Source organism: Macaca thibetana, chromosome 5, assembly GCF_024542745.1.
Source record: "Macaca thibetana thibetana isolate TM-01 chromosome 5, ASM2454274v1, whole genome shotgun sequence".
Lineage (NCBI taxonomy): Eukaryota > Metazoa > Chordata > Mammalia > Primates > Cercopithecidae > Macaca > Macaca thibetana.
Window position 1 is genome coordinate 41,668,134 of NC_065582.1, and position 19,180 is coordinate 41,687,313.

General features: G+C 40.9%; 1 protein-coding gene across 2 annotated transcripts in view; it reads left to right on the top strand.

The window, feature by feature from the left end:
• NR3C2 (nuclear receptor subfamily 3 group C member 2) overlaps positions 1-19,180 on the top strand; it is a 357,163-nt gene that overhangs the window by 280,268 nt on the left and 57,715 nt on the right. For both annotated transcript variants that reach the window (XM_050790895.1, XM_050790896.1), the window contains exons 5-6: positions 3,713-4,063; positions 6,489-6,633. In XM_050790895.1, coding sequence (XP_050646852.1) covers positions 3,713-4,063; positions 6,489-6,633 — 496 coding nt within the window. The remainder of the gene's footprint in view (positions 1-3,712; positions 4,064-6,488; positions 6,634-19,180) is intronic.

Here is a 19,180-nt window from a genome sequence, read left to right on the forward strand (position 1 = left end):
CAAGACCTAAAATTTTGAGACATGGCATGAAGCATTTCTGCAATGACAGAATTCTCACTTTATTTTTTTCTAATGAAATACTGGCATTGAACAAGATTCCATATTCTACTATATATCACTCTTTTACTATACTCCAGAGGGGGAAAGTTGTCCTGATGACCATTTCTAAGACTAAAGAATCTTTACATGGTGAAAGTCCTAGCCAGCCATCATTTGGCCACAATGGTGGCTTATCAAAAGGGTATGTGTCAGGTTATACCAGCCTCAGGAGGTGGAGCAAAGCAAAAGAGGAAATCTTGCCATGTCATGTTTCAAAGCTCTTGTGAATGTTGAGATCTCATTAGAAATCTTTCAGCTTTAATAGAGTCCCACCAAGATGTGCTCTGCCTGCTCTTTTGCAGGTTGGTCAGGATAGGAAGCAGGGCCTCCGCAATGCCAGTTCCTCAGGGAACAATTCACGAGAATCTAAGGAGTTGTCTCCCAGCAGTGCCAGGAAAGACAGGCTGCCAAAATGTTACTAGTAATTAAGGACTAGGTACCTGAGGGCAGCAACTAAACACGTGCTAGTTATTATAACATCCAGGTAGAACAAGTGAAACTCCTCTTTTATGTGAGTTTAATTGGGACTGGGAGACATTTACAGTCACATTAATGTATACTGCACGTGCACACACACAGACACACACACAGCTACTGTTGCTGGCAGTGGAGAAAATGGTGTTTGGGTCTGGCCACCTAGGAACATGAGATCACAAAGCACAATGGCCATTAAGTCAATATTGATTTAGTAAGGTGCTAAACAGTGGTTAAGTTCCCAAATGTATGCTCAATGATGCTTTTGGATAATAGAAACATGTTCCTTAAGTATCTTCAGCCAACAGTGTTCCTGTGTAATTAGCAAACATCTTAATTATACACTTGGATTTGAAGCTTATGCTAGCTAATCTTAAAGTATAAAAATTAAACAAATTAGATAAAGAGAAAAGGTTTGGAAGAGAGACTGCATGTAGCGTGGAGGTTAAGAGCGTGAATTCTGAGCCATAGCTGGATTCAAATCTCACCCTGGTATTTACTAGCTCTGCAATATGAAAAAGTATTTAATCTCTGTGTTTCGGTTTTTTCACCTGAAAAATGAAAATAGTGCCTCTCATTGGGTCATGGTGAGCATTGGAATGCTGAAAACAAGTTAAAGCTCTTTTGAACTGTGCTTGGAACGTGAAATGCTAAATATATTTAGGTTATTTTAGATACAGTATTTTAAGAGTAATAATTCCACAAATGGGTCATTACACAGTAGAAATTTTGAAAAGGAATAGTAATTAACAATTCAGAAATTTTATCATAAAATCTCAGAAGCTTGCCCACATTTCCCACAGGGAAGTAAACTAATACTTTATATATGTAATAGTTTGTTAACGTTTATTAAAATTTGAAAATAAGGTAAATTTATTCAACAAACATTTTTATTGGGTACCCATAAGCATCATGGGAAGTGATATGATGTCATAGGGATACATAAGACATTATTACCCACTTTGAAGAGCTTAAATGTATTATAACAGTATAAAATATTCAAGCATTTTAGAAACATTACTTTGATATAGATATAATTAAGTAACCATATTTTTGGTCCTTTTAGAAAATATATTGGGTAGATACACATGGCCAAAGATACACTGGAGATATTTATTACCTTGAACTCTTGGAGTAAATATGGATTATTACTCAATTTCAAGTGTCCTACATATGTTCACAAAATCACAGTATAAACTTAAATGTACCTGAAATGCTAAATGTGATGTCGATAATCCTCTCCCTAGGTTTATGCTACAGACCACAGCCTTGTGTGTAAGTGCTGGAGAATATATTAAGTATTCTTCGCGATATTTCCTATCATTGACCTTAAATCAGCCGTGAGAATAAGCACAGCATTGTAGACTGAAAGCCTAAAGCAATATGAATTTTATCATTAATTTACAAGCAAATATCACTTTCAATAAAATTTGAAAATATCACCCTTGGCTGTTTCTAGTCAATTAAATTATGGTTATCATCAGATGTGGTCCTATAAAGGATGAGAACATTTTAATGTGCTGGAATATTTTTAATGCTTACAAAATTATGGGGGAAGAATGGAAGTGACATTGACATATTATTTCAGATGTTAATAATAATTTCCAACATGTTTTTATTTGTCATACCCATTTAGTTCTCTGAGAGATAAGAGAGGGAAACTTGGTCGTGCCCATTTTTCAGATGAATCAGTTGAGACTTAGAGGAGAGTTTATCTAATTGCCCAAAAGACAGATTAATGCTATTGAAGATTTTCTTAAGCTCTGATAGAGTCATCAGTTGACTGTGTTTTTAGATTACCTGGGTGCTTGGTTCTTTTCTGTTTTGTCTAGTTTTTGAGGCACTTTGCTGAGTGTTTTTCATTTGCCCACTCATCCATTCATCGGAAGTATCTGGGTTACTAGTGCCTGTTACTAGTGCCTGGGCAGCATCTTCCATTAACATACGTGAATATGATACATCTGTTTTTCCTTGATAAACAGTTCTAAAAATCAGATGTCTGTGCCTCAAATCTTTTATTAAAGAGACAGTCTATAATTATTGAAGTTTAAAATTTTTGTTAATATTAAACTTCTTAAAGACAGTAGTTTGTCTTATTCATCTTTTAAGCCTGGTTTCAATATTTAATATAGCTTTTGTTGTTTGATGGCTTATCTTTTATCTGAATTGTAAGATTTTCTGTGATGAATGTGATATTAGTGGCTATAATTGTAAACACAAATTACTCTATTTTTAAATCAAGTTAATTGGTATAACATAGTCCTATTCTATGTTAAATTTGTGTCCTGTAAGTTCTCATGACTGTTAGGATTAAGTAGAACGTGTCTGTTTTCTTCAAGAATTTTTAAATAAATTGAAATGTTACATTTGTAATATAAGTAATTCTCACATACCTAAGCTCAGTTTGGTGCTTCGGAACTTTTTTTTTTTAACCCGTTCTCTCATTCATCCGTCTTCCCAATTATCTATCCATCTACCCATCTACCTCCCAACTTTCCTACATCCCCCACCACCTCCATCATATTCGCATATGAAGTAATTTACCCTTCCTTTAAACTCTCTTTCAGATATACAAGATATGTGATCTTATATTTCTTAAACTTTCTGGTCTCTGTTTCCTTATTCTACAATGAGAATCATAATAGATCTACTCATTAAAGTATTAAATTGGTTAATTTATATAAAACATTTAGAACAGTGCCTGGTGTTAGTTAAGCATTCAGTAAATTTTAGCCATTTTCGTTTTTATCATGGTTCCCATCTCTACCTGCACTGCGGTACAGTGGTGGTACATTTCTTAACTCCTCCCCCACTAGGCTGAACACTTGTTGAGGACAGGGTGAGGCTTGGTTATGCTGAACATATTAGCTGGGTATGTATGCCGCTTATGCAGTCTCTTACAGGAGACAGGCAGTGAAGACTTGTAAAATGAATGAAAGAAGGAAGGAATTTGTTATCCTAATACCCATAGTAAGTAATAATAATTGGGCTTTATACATTTTCTCTTAGTGGAATAAACGATCATGTTCCCATTGACATAACAAGACCTATTTAGAGGAAAACTGTGCTTTCAGCAATGTGAGTCAGTATATTTCAAACATAATTTTAATTAGGCCTTATCATTTACGGTTTCTTATAGCACGAAAGTCAAAGAAGTTGGGAAAGTTAAAAGGGATTCACGAGGAGCAGCCACAGCAGCAGCAGCCCCCACCCCCACCCCCACCCCCGCAAAGCCCAGAGGAAGGGACAACGTACATCGCTCCTGCAAAAGAACCCTCCGTCAACACAGCACTGGTTCCTCAGCTCTCCACCATCTCACGAGCACTCACACCTTCCCCCGTTATGGTCCTTGAAAACATTGAACCCGAAATTGTGTATGCAGGCTATGACAGCTCAAAACCAGATACGGCCGAAAATCTGCTCTCCACGCTCAACCGCTTAGCAGGCAAACAGATGATCCAAGTCGTGAAGTGGGCAAAGGTACTTCCAGGTAGGATTGCCTCTCCTTTCACGTGCTGCATCCTGAACTTAACAAGTCTGGGCAACTGACTTCGCCATCTCCAAGCATGCAGTAGGAGTTAGCTTTTTTTTTTTTTTTTTTTTTTTTTTTTTTTTTTTTTTTTTTTTTTTTTTTGAGACAGAGTTTCGCTCTTTTTGCCCAGGCTGGAGTGCAATGGCGCTATCTCGGCTCACCACAACCTCCGCCTCCCGGGTTCAAGCGATTCTCCTGCCTCAGCCTCCCGAGTAGCTGGGATTACAGGCATGTGCCACCACCCCGGCTAATTTTGTATTTTTAGTAGAGATGGGGTTTCTCCATGTTGGTCAGGCTGGTCTTGAACTCCCGACCTCAGGTGATCCACCTGCCTCGGCCTCCCAAAGTGCTGGGATTACAAGCGTGAGCCACCGCGCCCGGCAGGAGTTAGCTTTCTATGAAATCCTGATACAGAGTTTTGTAATTGATAGCAAATTGATCAAGTATATAGGAAAAATATGGTTAATGTGCACATTTCTTCTGAGAATGCAGGATTAAGGATTTTATTGTTGAAATGACAGATACAGCTGGGAGCAGTGGCTCATGCCTGTAATCACAGCACTTTGAAAGGCAAAGGTGGTGGCTCACTGAGGCAGGAGTTCAAGGTCACGAGGTCAGGAGTTCAAGACCAGCCTGGCCAAGATAGTGAAACTCCGTTTCTACTAAAAATAAAAAATTTAGCCCTGCGTGGTGGCAGGTGCCTGTAATCCCAGCTACTCAGGAGGCTGAGGCAGGAGAATCGCTTGAACCCAGGCGGCAGAGGCTGCAGTGAGTGAACCGAGATCCCACCACTGCACTCCAGCCTGGGCAACAGAGTGAGACTCTACCTCAAAAATAAGATAAAAATTAAAAATTAAAAAAAAATGACATATGCACTTCTTATGTTGATCAAAATGGAAAATGTCATACAAAAATATTAATAAGATAAAATACATTCTGTTCATGAAATCACAAGGTGAGCACATTATTAGCAGCTCATAACTAATGTTAATCTAAGCATAGACCAAGTAAGCCAAGGCCTAGCAAGTAAGTTGTCAGAGACCTGGAATGACTCTTCTGTCTGAAAAAAAATCACCTTGCCCCTAGCACCCTTTAAATTATCCCTGGAATTTCTATTTTAGTCATTTTTTTTGTTTCATGAGATTTAATTGATAAGGCCCCTCTAAATCTACGGAAACATCACTTAGAAATTGCCATTCCATTGTCCCAGTTTATTAATCTAAAGCAGTTTCTTAGATTACCTGTGGTCAGACAGCAGCTGTAACAGTTGGGGAAAGCTGCACTGACTGATTCTTTGAAGAGGAGCTTACCCAGTGCAACTCCACAGGCAGAAAAATAACATGATGCCCCTGGAGACAGGGCAGTAATAAAACAACAAAAGAAGGCCCGGTACAATGGCCCATGCCTGTCATCCCAGCACTTTGGGAGGCCGAGGCAGGCAGATCACTTGAGGTCAGGAATTCAAGACCAGCCTTGCCACCATCGTGAAAACCCATCTCTACTAAAAATACTACTCGGGAGGCTGAGGCAGGAGAATGGCGTGAACCTGGGAGGCGGAGCTTGCAATGAGCCGAGATCGTGCCACTGCACTCCAGCCTGGGCGACAGAGCGACACTCCATCTCAAAAAAATATATATATATACAAAATTTAGTTGGGCGTCCTGGCAGGCACCTGTAACCCCAGCTACTTGTGAGCCTGAGGCAGGAGAATCGCTTGAAACCTGGGTTGCAGTGAGCCAATATCATGCCACTGCACTCCAGCCTGGGCGACAGAGTGAGACTGCATCTTAAAAAATAAATAAATAAAAGAACAAAAGAAGAGCTTGAGTCTGTCAGGCAAGGAGGACAGGTGCCAAGGAAACATGTTCTACCATAGAACTTTATCAAAGTCTGATATTAACCTGGACCATAGGAGGCACCACATGCTCATTTTTTAAGCACCACAAATTCATGAAGAATGAAATCTCCCACCATTATTGCAGACACACAGGGGTTGACAGTTAATAGATTACCCTTTATTTTAGTGTTATTAATTGTGGGTGGGACAAAGCAAGTTTTGCAGGTTAATACAAATTCTCTCAATCTAACCAAGGGTTTTAGGCTGTCATCCATACTGAAATACTGAAACTCACTGAACTTTGCAATTTTAGTTTGCCCTGGCGGTTTACCCTCATCTGGAATTTAGGATGAATTTAAAGTGAAATGTGGAACAGGACTGGGCCTGTGGTAGGAGCTCCGTAAATGACTGTTGAATTGATCTGAGTCTATTAGGGAAGAGAAAAGTGAAAGAAAGGTGGCTGTTTGGGGCTGACTTAAGAAGCATCTTCCTGGAATGTACTTAAATGCTAAGTGTATTTCTGTGATTAATTGTTTTGTTCTTCAGGATTTAAAAACTTGCCTCTTGAGGACCAAATTACCCTAATCCAGTATTCTTGGATGTGTCTATCATCATTTGCCTTGAGCTGGAGATCGTACAAACATACGAACAGCCAATTTCTCTATTTTGCACCAGACCTAGTCTTTAATGAGTAAGTACCTATTAATTAGCCTTCATAAAATAAACTGCAGTTATTCATTATGCTTTCTTTCAATAATTTCTAAACAGGTATACGTTGGTGAAAGAATCTACTGAACTGGCATTTTTTAACGTTAAAAATTTACAGATCTCTAGGAACTTAAAAATTACTCTTTGCAACATTACACTGTACACTTCTGAGTATATATAAATCAGTTTATATAAATTCCACATAATAATATGTGGGATATATCCCAAAAGAAAGATGATCCAGTTGGCTCTGAAAATTGACTGGTACAAAGCCACAGTTAATAGAAAACAGTCTCTTTTGGTATCGACTCCAATTGGGAAGACGATCTAATTTCTAGGAAATGTGAATGTATAAAGTGCCAGCTTTTACGAGCATCATATAATGGTTCTTTTGTTAACAGTATACAGCTGCTCAATGTGTTTTCATGACAATCGTAATTACCCTTCTTTGCCACCATAAAAGAAGCCAAACTGTTATTCTGTAGCGAAACATTTTTAGTTTTATGATGCATTTTAAAGACTGAAAGAATTGTAATCGGTTTTTCTTTGGCCACAGATTCCTTCCTATTTTAAGTTTACGTTTTAATACTGTTTGCATTCCTCATTAGCACATTTTATTTATGTTTATATCTAGCAGTGCTTCTTTGTAATTGTTGGGTCAAGAAATACTTAAAAGGGAATATTTGAATTATGATAGTAACTACAGCCATAGTCTAACAGATGGCTCTCTCTAGCGATAGGAAAATAGGGGTTTCAGTAGGGGAGGCAGATGAGAAATAGGTTGGTGATAAAAGCAAGAAAAGTAATGCAAAAGATGAAAAGTAGAGACAGATAATGCCAACATACCGCAATAGTACCAGTAGTAATTTACCTAAGAGGACCAGTTTGCCCACATGTGATATACTGCAAAGACAATTTTATTCCAAACATAAATTAGAAACATCAGTTGTTGGTTCTCGAGGTGGCCTTCTTTTGGCAATTTATCAAAAAGAATAATTCTAGTACTGCATCAGTTTTCACCAAAAGCACGAAGTAAAGCCAAACAACTGACATGCACAATTTAATTAACTTGTATTCCTCAATAATCAACTGATATTATTGAATAGTAAGCCCGTTTTAAAATATGTTCTATAAACCAGAAGGAAAAACATATTAAAGAGGGTTCTGCTTTTAAAAGGACATGTGAGTAAATAGGAATCTCTATTAATGCCATCAGTGTTTCAACATTTGATTTTAACAGAAGATTAAAACAACCCATTTAATCTTATTAATACATCTATTAATTTTTGTCATAAAATGCATATAACATAAAATTTTTCATTTTTAAGCATACAACTCAGTAGCATTAATTACATTCACATTGTTGTGCAACCATCACCACTATCTGTATCCAATACTTTTTCATCATCCCAAACAAACTCTAAACCCATTCAACCATCAGTCCCCATTATCCCCTCCCATAAACCTCTGGTAACCTCTAGTCTATGAATTTGCCTATTCTGTATATTTAATGTAAGTGGAATCATACAATATTTGTCCTTTTGTGCCTGGCTCATTTCGCTTAGCCTAATGTTTTCAATGTTCATCCATATTTAGTATGTTTCAGAATTCCATTCCTTTTTATGGCAGAATAATATTCCAACATAGGTATATCAAGTCAGTCCTCATTAGTGGATTCTGTAGTTGCATTTTTTTGCAACTATTATTTGCTTACTGAATGCATTTATTTATAATCTCAAAGTCAATACTCACAGGATTTTCATGGTCATTCACAGACAAATGCAGAGCAACAAGGAATTTGAGTTGCCAAGAGAGCACATTGCAGCTGAGCTCACACAAGCGGCCACTCCAGCATCTTGTTTCAGCTTTCATGCTATACACTCATCCTTTTCACAGTCTAGTTAGTGCCACATGTTTTGCATTTTTATGCCTTTTGGTGATTTCACCGTTTAAGATGGCTGGCCGCTAGACGTAGTACTGAAGGGCTAGCTAGTGTTGTTCAGCTCAAGAAAGCTATGATGTGCCTCACAGAGAAAATAGGTGTATCAGATAATCATTACTGAAGCATAAGTTATGGTTCTGCTGGCTGTAGTTCAATGTTAACAAACCAGGAATATATGTTAAGTAAGATGTCTTTAAACAGAAATACATATGAAACAAAATTAGGTATAGATCAGTTGATGAAATGTGACCAGAGGTTGTAAGGACCATTACCCCAGACTTCCCCTATAGGACGGATAGTTGTACATTTGCTAATTCAGTGTTTGCTGCTGTGACTTTATAGAACATGACTACAGCAAATATTTTATCCAATCATCTGTTAATGGGCAGTTTGGTTATTTCCACCTTTGACTGTTATGAATAACGTTGCACTGAATATGGGTATACAAATATATCTTTGAGATGCTGCTTTCAGTTATTTCGGTACCTAGAATTGGAATCCCTGGGCATATGGTACCTCTGTGTTTAACTTTTTAAGGAGACACCACACTCTTTTTCCACAGCAGTTGCACCATTTTGCATTCCCACCAGCAATGTGCAAGGGTTCTAATTTCTCCACATCCTTGCCAGCACTTTTTTCTTTTTATTAACTAGCCATCCCAGTAGGCATGACGTGGTATCTCACTGTAGTTTTAATTTACATTTCCCTAATAGCTAATGATGTTGGACATGTTTTCATATGCTTATGGGCCATTTGTATATCTTTTCTGTAGAACTGTTCATGTAAGTTGTTTACCCATTTTTTAATTGGATTATATGTCTTTTTGTACTTGAGTTGTAGGAGTTCTTTATGTATTATGGATATTAAACCCTTATCAGAGGCATGATTTGTAAATATGTCTCTCAACCTGTGACTTGCCTTTTTACTCTGTTGAAAGTGTCCTTTGATGCACAAACATTCATAAGTGCAGTGAAGTCAAAATCTCTTCTTTTGTTGCCTTTTCTTGGGTGTCACTTATTACTTTTTAATTGTTTATAAATATCTGAATATAAAGGGCTCCAAACAATTACAGAATTGTAAGAATGTTTTTTCATAAATAGAACTTAGGGGAAAGCACCTTATATTTGCAGACTGGGAATAATGTACTTAAAGGGGTTTAGAAATAAATAAGAAACAAAAAAAAAAAAAGGTCATGTAAGCTTTGTGTATTTGTCTATTCTAGAGGATATTGATACAGATAAAATGGAAACAACAAAAGATAAATGCTTTCTAATATTAAAAGTAGTTAAGTGTTATTGATGTAATTCCATTAGAATGGACATTTTGCTCTCTGTTCTTAAAACTTTTGACCTCAACCCAACCCAGACTTCTGTAGGGTTTCTTCCTATCAACTAGAAAGAACAGAGCAAAGCTGTGTTTTTCAAGGGGCTAGGGTGGATACTACTCTGGGGAAACAATTGGAAATTATATAAAGCCTTTTGGTCAAATTGCATCAAAAAGAGAGCTCGATGTGGCAGCTCCGTCACTGGGTACCATGATAGACCCTGTATCTTTTAGGGAAATCAGTAAGTTACAGAGCATGCCCGAATGCATATGTATACATGCTTCATCTTGCATTTATTCCAGGAATATTTATTAACTGTTGTCAGTATTCTAAGCAGTAGTTTTAGAATAGTGAGAGAAAAAATCCCTCTCTCATAGAACATACAGTCTACTGATGTATGACTGATGTAGAGAGACAGAAATACTGAGTTTTGTAAGTAAAATATAATTGCGATAAGTATTGAAAGGAAAAGTGCTCTGAGAGCAGTTAATGGGAGAGATTGATCTAGTCAGGAAAGTCTTCCCTGGGAATGATTAAACTGGTGTTCCCCAGGTGAAGGAAGTATATGAGGAGGAAAGTTGATCTAGCCTGAGAGACCAGCATGTGCAAAGGCCAAGTGACAGGAAGGAACATGGGCCTTCAATGCAAGACCATGTGGCTGGAGGGGAGCCTAAGGCCAGGTCCTGTGGGTTTCAGAGGCCACATCAGAGACTTGGCTCTTTATTTTAAGAGCAGTGGAACAGCCATTGAATTATTCTAAGTGATGGGGTGGCATTTCCAGATTTGCTTCCTGAAAAGATCCCTCTGAATGCAGAATGGAAATGGGTTAGAAGTGAATCAGAGCAGATCTTGGGAAACCAGATCTTGTGATGGGAATTCAGGTGATAGTGTAAGGTGAAATCAACAAGAATTGCTAGTGGTTGGATATTGGCAAGGACTGGAGTGGGGGAAGAATTAGCTGTCTAGGAAGACTTCCAAGCCTCTGCCATAAGTGCCAGGAAAGATTTGGTGCCCCTCACTGGGATGGGGAATAAGGGAAGAAGACTCAGGTTTGGAAGGGCAGGGGAAGGGAGAGCCTGGGACCAATTTTAAGGGTAAGATTGACTTGCCTTTGAAAAATTATCCAAGAAGACATTACATAGGCAGTTATTTCTACAGGTCAGAAACTAAAGAGGTGTCCTGGCTAAAGTTAAAAATTTTGAACTCATTTTGGAAGTAGTATGTTAAAAGAGGAATATCGTGACATGGATCTCAAGGAAAGAGAGGACTTTAAGAAAGGAGATGCGACTACCCTATCATGTTTTATGTTTTTGTGATCCCAGTGAGGTGTGACCTAGAAAACTCAAAGCATGCCTCACGCATTGCCTGCCAATGCCTTATACATGCATATCTTCTGAACATGTTCTACGCTTTCCCTGAGTCATTACCTGTGCTTTCGTACCCTTCCACAACGGCAAAGGCAGCAGTCTGGCATTTTGTGTAAAGCAGTAGTGATGCAGCTCACTTGACGGCAGAGTACACCTATGTGGTCCTCGCTTGCTCTCCCACCAACCCTTGGCTGTTTACACCACCTCCCACCTGGTGTTGCCAGCTCTTAGGTGCGTGTATCTCTGCCTTATTTCACTGGCACACCTCATTGAAGTCATACACTCTGTCTTAATCATTTTTTAATCTCTAGCAGCTGGCATTGTGCCTGAATCATAGTAGGTACTCCATAAATATTTGCTGAATAAATGAATTATTGAACAAATGAACCAAACAATCTATTAATCAGTCTGAAAGGGGCTTCCTAAGTTTACATTTCTAATTATGAGGATGAAGTTTATGATGAAGTGGGATGCATGGCCTTCCTGAACAGAGGCATTGCAATATTTAAAACAGAGGAACAAAACTTTGGGTTTACCTTCAACTGTGACACAGATCTGAAAGTTCCCAAAGATCTTATTCTCTGGTATTAGCATCACTGGAGATGGAGGAAAGGTGGGAAATAGGGAATAATAAAGGAAACATTCTTTCTAATTTTTTATTAAACATTGGGGTGAAGATATTAGTTAATACTTTAAATTAACATAGAACTTTTCTTATTATAAACTCAAAACTTTTCAAATATGTATTAAATGATTAATTATTCAATTTTACCTTGAAATAGCTTATCATATATTGCTACAGATCGCTGCAAGTATTCAAATTTCTTATCAATTCACTACACATATTAAAACTCCCACTGAAGCCTGTAATGACTTATTTTTTTTTCATTTTTCTTTATAAGTTCTGAAATGAAGGTTCAGTATTACTCTTTTACATCTTGGCTGATATTTTAAAATTAAACATATATTAAAGACTTGCTTATACTACCTCAAGTAGTAGCCCAGTAAAAAATGTTTTTGATGATCTTTTACTGTCCTCAGCGTCTGAACTTTGGATTGTTTTGGTTCACAGACTGTTGGTGAGAGTGAGAGAGGGTTGAAGTCTTAGTGGCACTTCACGTACCTCTCCAGGAGGAAGGTGACTTCCACCCACACCATCCTGCATCTGAAGCACTAGTTGTGTGAGGGCAGCTCCATTAGATGAGTACACAACTCAGTTGCCATCCGGTACTTCTTCTCATGTTTTCATGGGGTGCTACCTGTTTCTTTGTGTCCCCCGTCGCTGGGTTAGTGTGCTGGCATAGTCCAGTTGTCCTCAGTGAGGGTTCTCCCCGGGCCATCCTGCCAGCATTACATTGCCAATGAGGTCCCTCTGTACCTAACATTCTGAAGCTCCACGAGGCCTGGCTTCCAAATGGGTTGTGTGTTCCAAAGTCTGTCCCACCGTGGTGGAAGCTGGGATCAGAGGATCCTCATGGAGGCCAGAAGGGGGTCGGAGGTATGGCGAGCCCCCAGCGTCCCTTCCCACAGGGAGTGGTGGATCTTCCTGAGCCACTGGAGGTGACTTCTGTGCCTGGACCCTCACCCCAGCAGGGTCAGGGCCAGTGATAGTTGGGGGACAGGAGTTCTGATGAGAGGAGTCAGGGATGTAGGATGAACCTGATCAGCTCCTCCTTCAATGGCTGGTTTTGTTCTTCCTTCTCTCTCCCCAGCCCACTTCCCCTTCTCCTTCTTTCAAGTTAGGATTTCTTTCTTCTCCTTGGCTCACTGGGAAACTGTTGTGTGATTTCTGCAGCTTCCAGTGTCTGACCCTCCTCCCTTTTCTTCTCACTTCTCCCTGCTCCTTCCTTTCCTTTCCCTTCTGTTACTCCCCTCCTTCCTTTTCCCCTTCTCTCTCGTTCTTCCACCTCCCACTGCCCCATACACCCCTTTTCCTTCCACTGAGAAACCTACTCCTGAGATTTCCATTGTTTTTTTAATTTCTGGGTAAGTATGAGGGAATGAAGTTCAAAAGAAGGAAACAAGTCTTCCTTCCATGCCTTATTTTTCCGTTGGACCCTATGAAAAACCAGACCTCACACCAGCAGCTAGAGGGCCAAAGCCTGCAGCCCACGGCCTGACCATGAAAGCAGCGCCCCCTGCAGGTGGCACACGTACTGCCGGCCTCGCCGTGGCCGCACTGTTCCCAGCGGGGAATCTGTCTGGGCCTGCAGCAACCTTAATTCTTGCCTCCTCAGAAGAAAGAATTTGACTGAGGGGCAGAAGGAGAGACTGAGGCGAATGTTACACAGCAGGAGTGCAAGTTTATTAAAAAGCTTTGAGCAGGAATGAAAGGAAGTAAAGTAACCTTGGAAGAGGGTGAAGCATGTGACTTGGGAGATCAAGTGTGCAGTTTGATCTTTGACTTGGGGTCATATACGTTGGCATGCTTTCTGGGAGATTGCGTCCCTTCTCCCCTGATTCTTCCCTTGGGGTGAGCTGTCCGCATGTGGGGTGGCCTGCCAGCATTTCGGAGGGAGCATGCGCAATGTGTTTACTGGAGTTCTATGCATGCTCACTTGAGGGGTTCCTCCCTTACCAGTCCAGAATTCCTAGAAGGTCATACCAGCTGAACTCCGCCATTTTGCCTCTTCATGCGCATGCTTGAGCCCACTCACCCAACTCCTGAGATCTTATCAGGAAGCTGCTTATCACCAGTTTCAGGTTTTTCTATTTATTAGGAGACTGCCTTTCCCTGGCACTGGCTGACACCACTTATTATTTTAGAGAAACAGTATAACAACTGCCTGACCTGAGGGTCACCTGACATTGTTGATGGCAGTAAGAGGGACCTCTCCTGCCCTGCTCATGTCTGCCTGACTACCTACTGTAACACTGCCACTGCCTATTTTGCATCTGGTTCTCTTCATTCCTACCTGGCCCTTGGAGACAGTGGAGCTCAAGACTCTTGAATAAAGAAAAGCAACGTCATAAGTAGAAAATCGTTGATCCTTATCTGCAAAGGACAGAAGCACTCCAGAATGGAAATTGTGTTTTTACACAAAAGCAGTGTTTAGAGGCCATATTCCCACCTGAAGGAGGCTAGACAGAGTGAAGAACTCTAGGGGAAGGGACAATGGGGCTGGAGGAGGTTTTATAAGCTATAAACAAGAACAGTCATTTAGTTATATACAGGGAAAGAGGAGAGGTAGATACAAGTCCCCAAAACCAGAATGATTTCCTTCCCTCCTTTCCCCTACTTCTTTTTAAAATAGTATTTATTCCTTTTTGTCAGTCTATCATAGTGATAGGGATTAGAGTTGGAGAAGAAAGCCACTTCTAGCCAGGCATGGCACCTCACACCTGTAATCCCAGCACTTTGGGAAGCTGAGGCAGGAGGATTGCTTGAGTCCAGGAGTTCAAGTCCAGCCTGGGCAACAAAGACCATGTCTCTACAAATAATTAGCTAGACACAGTAGGGTACACCTGTGGTGCCAGCTACTTGGGAGGCTGAGGTGGGAGGATCACTTGAGCAACCAGGAAGGAGTTCAAGGTTGTAGTGAGCCATGATTGCACCACTGCACCCCAGCCTGGGCGACAGAGCAAGACCCTGTCTCAAAAAGAAAAAAGAAAGAAAGAAAAGAAAAGTCATTTCCAGACATTTTAACAGAGGAAGTGAGAGGAGGGAAGTTCTGGAAGAAATGGATAACCTGCTGCAATGGTACTTCTGAGTTACATCATAATAAGAGAAGTTCCAATACTGAGCACGCAGAAGATAGTGACTGCCTGTACCTGAGAAAGGGGAAAACACCTAAGAGGGGAGTATTAACTTAAGATGAGAACTGAGGGGACACTTCCTAACTCAGTTCTTCAGTTGTCTTTTTTTTTTTTTTTTTTTTTTGAAACAGTTTCGCTCTCGTTGCCCTGGCTGGACTGGCTGGAGTGCAATGGTGCGATCTCGGCTTACCACAACCTCCGCCTCCCGGGTTCAAGGGGATTCTCCTGCCTCAGCCTCCCGAGTAACTGGGACTACAGGCATGTGCCACCATGCCCAGTTAATTTTGCATTTTTTTTAGTAGAGATGGGGTGTCCCCATGTTGGTCAGGCTGGTCTCAAACTCCTGACCTGAGGTGATCCACCCACCTCGGCCTCCCAAAGTGCTGGGATTACAGGCATGAGCCACTGCGCCCAGCCTGTTGTTTTTCTTCTGTTTTGTTTTGTTTTGTTTTTATAAAACCCTGCCTCTCATTTTAGACTACTCGTGGGAGAAGGAAATAAGTGATGTTTATTGTCCTTTCATTTGGCAGATACTTATTGAGCAACTTCAGTGTACTAAGCCCTGTTCTAGGCAGTGGGAATGCAACAGTAAACAAAATAAGATTCCCTTCCTTCATGGGGCCTACAGTCCAATGGTAGGTATAGGTGGGTGACATAGCAGAAAAAGTGGATGTGGCATTGTGAAACAGTCCTGCCTGCAGTGCTGCTAGAGAGCAGGGCTTGGATCCCATCCCTGATACTTGTATATGGCAACAGCAAAAATGGTACTTAAAATAATATGTCGTTTCAGTGAATTTCCTCAAGAGCTTTACTAGTGCCCTTGGTTAGCCACATTGGCCTCCTTTTGCTGCATCGAGGATCCAAACTCGTTCTTAACTCGATATCTGTTCTCTGTGCAGGAAGATGGCTCTTTTGAGCCTTCTTGTCTCAGCTCTAAATATTTCTTGTTCAGACAGATTTTGCCTGATCATCTGTATTAGGCTGTTCTTGCATTGCTGTAAAGAAATACCTGAGACTGGGAAATTTATAAAGAAAGGAGATTTATTGGCTCATGGTTCTACAGACTGCACAGGAGGCATAGCACCGGCATCTGCATCTGGGGAGGCCTCAGGAAGCTTCCCATCCTGGCAGAAGATTAAGGGAGAGCAGGCACATCACATGGCAAAAGCAGGAGCAAGAGAGAGAGAGGAGAGGGGGGTGCGCCACACACTTTTAAATGACTGCTGTCACCAGGAGGACAGCATTTAGACCAAGGGGATAGAGCTACACTGTTGATTAGAAATCCACCCCTGAGGCTGGGCATGGTGGCTCACGCTTGTAATACCAACACTTTAGGAGGCCCTGCGGGCGGATTGTTTGATTGCTACTCAGGAGTTCGAGACCAGCCTGGATAACATGGTGAAACCCTGTCTCTACCAAAAATACAGAAAATTAGTCGGGCGTGGTGGTACATGCCTGTGGTCCCAGCTACTCAGAAGGCTAAGGTGGGAGAATCACTTGTGCCCAGGAGGTGGAGGTTGCAGGGAACCGTGATTGTGCCACTGCACTCCAGCCTGGGTGACAGAGTGAGGCCCTTTCGGGGGCGGGGGTGGGGAAGAAAGAAAGAAGTGCACCCCTGAGATCCAATCACCTCCCACCAGGCCTCACCTCCCACCAGGCCCCACCTCCAACACTGAGGATTACAATTTAACATGAGATTTAGAGGGGACACATAACCAAACTATATGATCGAGGATCTATAGATCCTAGAGCTGTCCATCAGATCTAGAATACACTCCTGCCACTTCCCTCCCCATTTTATCATATCTCTGTTTTCTCCCTAGTAACTCTCCTGCCCCCATTAGCGTAGGCTCTGAGAGGGCAGGAACCTGGCCTGTCTGATTTACCTTTGCAGTGCCAGCTGCTAGAATACTGCCTGGCATTAGTTAAGCACTTGATGAACTAATTAATTTTAAAATGCTATTTTCAGCATATTTCCTGCTGCTTCTCTGCATACACTCCACACCAGCCAAATTAACCTTTCTCTTCCCTAGGTCTTTCTACTGCTGTGCCTTTGCTCCTAATACTTTCCTTCTCCCTCAAGCCCAACCCAAAGCATACTTTCTCACTGCCAACTTGTCTTACCATTAAAGAATGATGTTCCCCTCATACACTCTATAGCAGTGGTCCCCAACCTTTTGGGCACCAGGGACCAGTTTCATGGAAGACAATTTTCCACAGACCTGGCAGGGTGTGGGGATGGTTTCAGGTTGAAACTGTTCCACCTCAGATCATCAGGCATTACTTAGATTCTCATAAGGAGCATGCAACCTAGATCCCCTCACATGCACAGTTCAACTAGGGTTCGCAGTCGTATGAGAATGTAATGCTGCTACTGATCTGACCGCTCAGGCGGTAACGCTCACTCACCTGCTGCCCACCTCCTGCTGTGTGGCCCAGTTCCTAACAAGCCATGGACTGTAATACAGTCTGTGGCCCCAGCTTGGGGACCCCTGCTTTATAGTACTTCTTTTATATCTCGATCATTTGGTACTTACTGTGTCTATATATGTTTTTTACTCTAGGTATACTGTAAATGCCTAGAGTACAGAAAATATACTTGTTAAAGTTATCCATAGTGTCTAGCAAAATGTGTGTGTATGTGTGTGTGTGTGACAGAGAGAGAGAGAGAGAGAGAGAGAGAGAGAGATGGAGTCTTACTCTGTTACCCAGGCTGGAGTGCACTGGTGTGTTCTCAGTTCACTGCAAACTTTGCCTCCTGGGTTCAAGTGATTCTCCTGCCTCAGCCTCCCGAGTAGCGGGACCAAAGACACCTGCCACCATGCCCAGCTAAATTTTTGTATTTTTAGTATAGATAAGGTTTCACCATGTTAGCCAGGCTGGTCTCAAACTCCTGACCTCAAGTGATCCACCCACCTTGGCCTCCCAAAGTGCTAGGATTACAAGCATGAGCCACTACGCCCGGCTGCAAAAATACATATAACTGTCACTCGGTGACTGTTTTTGGTTTGTTAATGTGTGCTCTTTCTGGCATATGGATCAGAACCCAATTCCCTGATATGGATTGACCTTTCAGTGTTTTGGAGGCTTAACATATAAACTTAATGAAAAAGATTCAGTTTTGCAGACTTCTTTAAATTTTACTTCAAGAGTACTGCTGTATGTTAATATTCCATGTATGATATTTCTTGTAGCGTTCTTGAGAAATTTCCTAAGGAGTTAATGAAGCTGGGTAATTGCCAGGATAATATGAAATTAAAGCAAAACAAATATGAGACTGCAAATGGAATGAACTGTTTAAGCTATATATTACTATATTGGGATCAGATAGAGTAGTAATGATGCAAGAAATATATCCAAGCATTATTCTGGCTAACTAGAGGGAGCTATTTTTCATTTTTAATAAAAGTCTAAAACAGTTTAAGATCATATATTGTCTTTAAAAGGCTTAGTGTAGCTAATATTAGCATATTGCTTTTTATTTCCATTAACATGCTCAAGGACCTTGGTCTCTTCAGCTAAAAATACTCTTCTTTTCTATATAAAATAAAGTTCCTGGAGTAAATTTCTTTTTTTTCTTTAACTTTTGTAGAGATGGGGTCTCACTGTGTTGCCCAAGCAGCATAGTGGCACGACAGCTCACTGCAGCCTCGATCTCCTGGGCTCAGGCGATCCTCCTGCCTCAACCTCTCAAGTAGCTGGGACTATAGGCACATGCCACCACAACTGACTAATTTCTTCCTATTTTTTAGAGACAGGGTTTCACTCTGTCACCTAGGCTGGAGTACACTGGCGTGATCATAGCTCATCGTAACATCAAACTCCTGAGTTCAAGCAGCCCTCCCATCTCAGGCTACCAAGTAGCTGGGTTTACAGATATGAGACACCACGCCCAGCCTGGAGTAGATTTCTTTATTGAAAATTTGGTAAATGGGGAAAAATTATTTTTATGCAGTGATTCCATTCCCAGATAGGGCAGGTGGAAAGGAATAGGCAAGTCAATCCTAAAACAAAGAAGGGCTCCAGACTCCCCCCTTGACACAGGCCACAAGACCTAGAAATAGTAGCTTTGCTGGCACTGCTCTGGATTGAAGAAGGGGAACACACTTGAATGTGTCTTGCTGCTTAAAGCATTTTATGA